This window comes from Etheostoma spectabile, unplaced genomic scaffold (genome assembly GCF_008692095.1).
Source record: "Etheostoma spectabile isolate EspeVRDwgs_2016 unplaced genomic scaffold, UIUC_Espe_1.0 scaffold376, whole genome shotgun sequence".
Classification (NCBI taxonomy): Eukaryota; Metazoa; Chordata; class Actinopteri; order Perciformes; family Percidae; genus Etheostoma; species Etheostoma spectabile.
The window spans coordinates 82,459-86,468 of NW_022605594.1; the positions used below are offsets into that span (position 1 = coordinate 82,459).

The following is a 4,010-nucleotide window of genomic DNA, read 5'->3' on the forward strand; positions in this document are numbered from 1 at the left end:
AGACCAGGTTTTTGTTGGTTAATGGCGCAATCACTTCCCACTGCCTCAAGTTAGCAATATGCCAAGAATTCACCTGAACACACCTCCCTGTAAGACCAGTACGCCCACGGGCGCAAAGATGGGCGCAAGTGCATTTGCTATTTAAACCACATGGGCGCTGGACGGGAAATCGACAACTGCGTTGGTCTTAAAATAGCAAAGACACTTGCGTCGGGCTTTGCGCCACACTGCGCCGGGTGCAGGATAGGGCCCCATATCTTAAATGTCAAATGTGTTCACACTCTCTCCAGGTCTGAATAAGGGTGGAGTATTAGCAGGAGTGATTGGTGCCCGAAAACCCCACTACGATATCTGGGGCAACACTGTGAACGTGGCCAGTCGCATGGAGTCCACAGGGGTTATGGGAAACATTCAGGTACAGCACTAAACTGTATTACAGATCTTTAGATTACTTAACACTGCTTGATACAACTTTAAAAATGACTATTGTGAAGAGTAGCTTTAAAGCTTTTGTGATGAACCATGTTGTATTCCTGGTTTATCCTAGGTTCATTTCACCTAGCAAACATGTTTTTAAAGAGACATTGTCTTTGTGTCTGTGTATGTTCACATATAATCACTAGAAACAATGTTTGCCCCACTACATTCTACTACATACACACGTTCCTGTGCGAGTGTGAATTTAAGATTGTATTTTTATTAACTACAGTGATGAAGAAAAATCTAATTTTGCATTTGAATGACTTTAAGTAAAAATAAACTTAAAAGTAACCACATTTTCATAAATCATCATTACGTAACGGTAGGATAATTTTTTGACTTTAGTAAAGCATAAATATGACTTATGACTTTCACAAGGTCTCTCTGTATACTATAGTGAAGAAAACAGCTGCCACTAAAGAAGATACTGACTCCATATTGTGTAGATCAAAGAATAAAACAAAACACAATCCTTCCATTAGAATTTATCAAAAGTACAGATAATCCTATGGTTTTTAAATTTAATTAACGGAACAGGTGCACAACGAATTATAGCTTTACTGAATATTTTTATATCAACAACGGATTTAATGATTAAGTGTAATGTAAAGGAGTCACTCTTTGTGACGAACCCACAACTATCGCCAACTTTTAGTTCTCATCAAGCTTGATTCAAGTAGCAGCAGGCAGCTGTTTTCAGACAAAAAGCTTTTAAAACCTACTGTACACTACCACATTTTCACTATCTTCTCAATGCTGCTTAAGTTAATCTTGTTTTGCAATCACCATTACAATTTTGCATATCAAATTTTTGTTTTCCAAAACGCCGTCTGATAGCCTGTGTGTGTGTGTGTGTGCGTGTGTGTGTGTGTGCGTGCGTGTTGCCCCTAGGTAGTGGAGGACTGCTACAACATCCTAAAGGACTACGGCTTCCGTTTTGTGAGAAGGGGGCCCATCTTTGTGAAGGGGAAAGGGGAACTGCTCACTTATTTTCTGAAGGGAAGAGACAAACAAGGCTCATTTATCAACGGCTCCTCTGTCACTCTGCCACATCAGGTGGTGGACAGCTAAGGTCCACACACACACACACACACACACACACACACACACACACACACCAGCAATCACGGTTAGTGAAGTTATTTGTCAAAAAAAACGGTCCAATACCTGTACTAAATGTATACAAGTCACATTAAAATACCATGTCACACAACACACCACTCATTACTCATTACTGCTTGTGGAAAGATATATGTGCCAGTAGAGATTGTATTTAAATTTGTCATGTTCAAGTTGAACAACAGACCTTTAAACATTAACAACTAGATAAATTAACAGAATCAATTAGACACAATATACAGACACCATGTAAGCGTAATTTAAATGTAATTTTAATTGTACAAATAAAAATAATAAGACTACATGAAGGCAAGTCTAGACAAGATAAACCGGCAGCAGAAAATCCAAGGTCAAGTGTCCACATTTTTTTCATTTATGGCAGCTGTAAAAAAAACAAAAAAAAACTAGGAAGGAAGGAATGTAATTTCTGGCAATGTTGAAATTCTTCAAAAATCAATCCTGGATTTTTCCCCCATCCTAATGTGTTAGAGGTGAATGTTATTCCATTAGTAACTGGAGTATGGATTAAGCTGGAGATCTGTAGAATGTTTTCACATTCTTGTGTAACAAAACAAAAGTGATATGGAACAGCTTCTCCAACGTTCTCCCCCACACTGAGTGTGTCTACTAGGAAAGAAAACTGTCTCCATGTTGACTAATGCTGCAGATCTTTCCGAGTTTCATACACAGACACAGTAGCCTCTTCTGAATGGCAATCAAAAAAGTGATATCAGTTTCAGCAGCTAGATATCAAACCAGGGATATTGTGGTTCTGTGGTATGCACCTTAACCCTTCAGCTATCAAAACACCCCTTACTAAAACCAGTGTGTAGGATTTAGGGGCATGCATTGGCAGAAATGGAATATAATACTTATAACTATGTTTTAATTAGTGTAATCACCTAAAACTAAGTGATGGTGGAAACTCGTCATATCTACATGGGAAACGGGTCTTTTCAGTGCCCCCTATTTTAAACCGCCATGTTTCCTCAGTAGCCCAGAACAGACGAACCAATCACTGGCTCTCGAGAGGTCCTTTTGCATTTTAATATTACCTGAAGGCCACCGTAGGTTCTACTACCCAGTTGAAAGGGAGGAGTGAGGAAGAGGTATTTGGTTGGTTTTAATCTGCAACCTTAGTGCTAGACAATTAACTCAGTTGGGGGGCTATGTGTAGTTGGTACTCCAGTAAGTAGGCTGACAAAGCATCAGTATACATCGGAAGGAATGGATTGTTTTCTCCACTCAGATGAAGCTGATTCATTAATAAATTGGTCATGACAAAAAAGGATTTATTTTTCCTCTATGTCTGCGATTATAACATTTTGGTATTTTGTTTGATAATAGCTTGTTGGATATTAAGTCCCCCGCTATAACTAACACGGCAAAAAGCCTGTGTGAACTGATGGCTAACATTGTAGATCTACTGTTATGGTGGGTTTAGTAGGGTTAGTTAGTAGTAGTGTTGTTGTGTCAGAATCCCTCCGTTTTGGTGCACTGAAAAATTATCTGGTTGTTTTTCTGTTAATGTTTTTCTTTTCTTTTTAAGATAATTTTTTGGGCGTTTTAGGCCTTAATTGTACTGGACAGGTGAAGATGTTAAAGGGGAGAGAGAGAGGGAATGGCATGCAGCAAAGGGCTGCTGGTCAGAGTTGAACCTGCAGCCGTGGTGACAAGGAGCCTTGTATGTTTAAATATGAGGTTCATACCTTTACCATGAGGTCATATTATAATTATTAAATTATCTTGCGTCTTCCACATGAGGATAAGTTTTGTCTGGGACAGAGGATGTCTTTTACTCAGATATTCAACTACAGCAAGCCCACTGATCTGCCACTTAACATCATATTGAACAAAACCCAACACATCTGTAGATCTACAATATTAGCCTAAAACCAGTTCACACATAGGCTTATCGCTGTGTTCGTTGTAGTGTGGGATTTCCAACAAACTATTAAACAAGCAAACATTAACAAAGTTTAATGATATTGTTAGGGGGGTCAACGCTCAGATGGGGTAGGTCTTTTAAATTCAATTTCAATCCCATTTCATCCTATTGCAGAACAGATGCATTTTTGAAGTTTTGAAGATAAAAATTGCGTTTTGAATTCAACCTTTCAGCATGAAAATGACTAATTCAGACTAATGTAATTTAATTAAAACACAATGATGGGCTGTATGTCTTTCCACAAAACATATCTTAGATTAAAAAAAATTGGAACATTGATCATAGACATGCACACACATATATAAAAATAATAATATATATAAAATATATATTATATAATATATAAATATATTATATACATATAAAAAATGCCTAAACCTAACCCTTACCCTCACCCTAATCATATCCTAATTCTAACCCCTATCCTAAAACCAAGTCTTAACCCTTAAACAGCCCTTTAAAG

The 4,010-nt window shown here is 37.8% G+C and overlaps 1 protein-coding gene across 1 annotated transcript in view; it reads left to right on the top strand.

The window, feature by feature from the left end:
- The window catches only part of LOC116686433 (adenylate cyclase type 3), a 66,948-nt gene extending 63,641 nt beyond the window's left edge, over positions 1-3,307 (top strand). Inside the window, exons 20-21 of the mRNA XM_032511437.1 lie at positions 291-415; positions 1,372-3,307. Coding sequence (XP_032367328.1) covers positions 291-415; positions 1,372-1,551 — 305 coding nt within the window. The 3' untranslated portion in view covers positions 1,552-3,307. The remainder of the gene's footprint in view (positions 1-290; positions 416-1,371) is intronic.
- Positions 3,308-4,010: the final 703 nt, after the last annotated feature.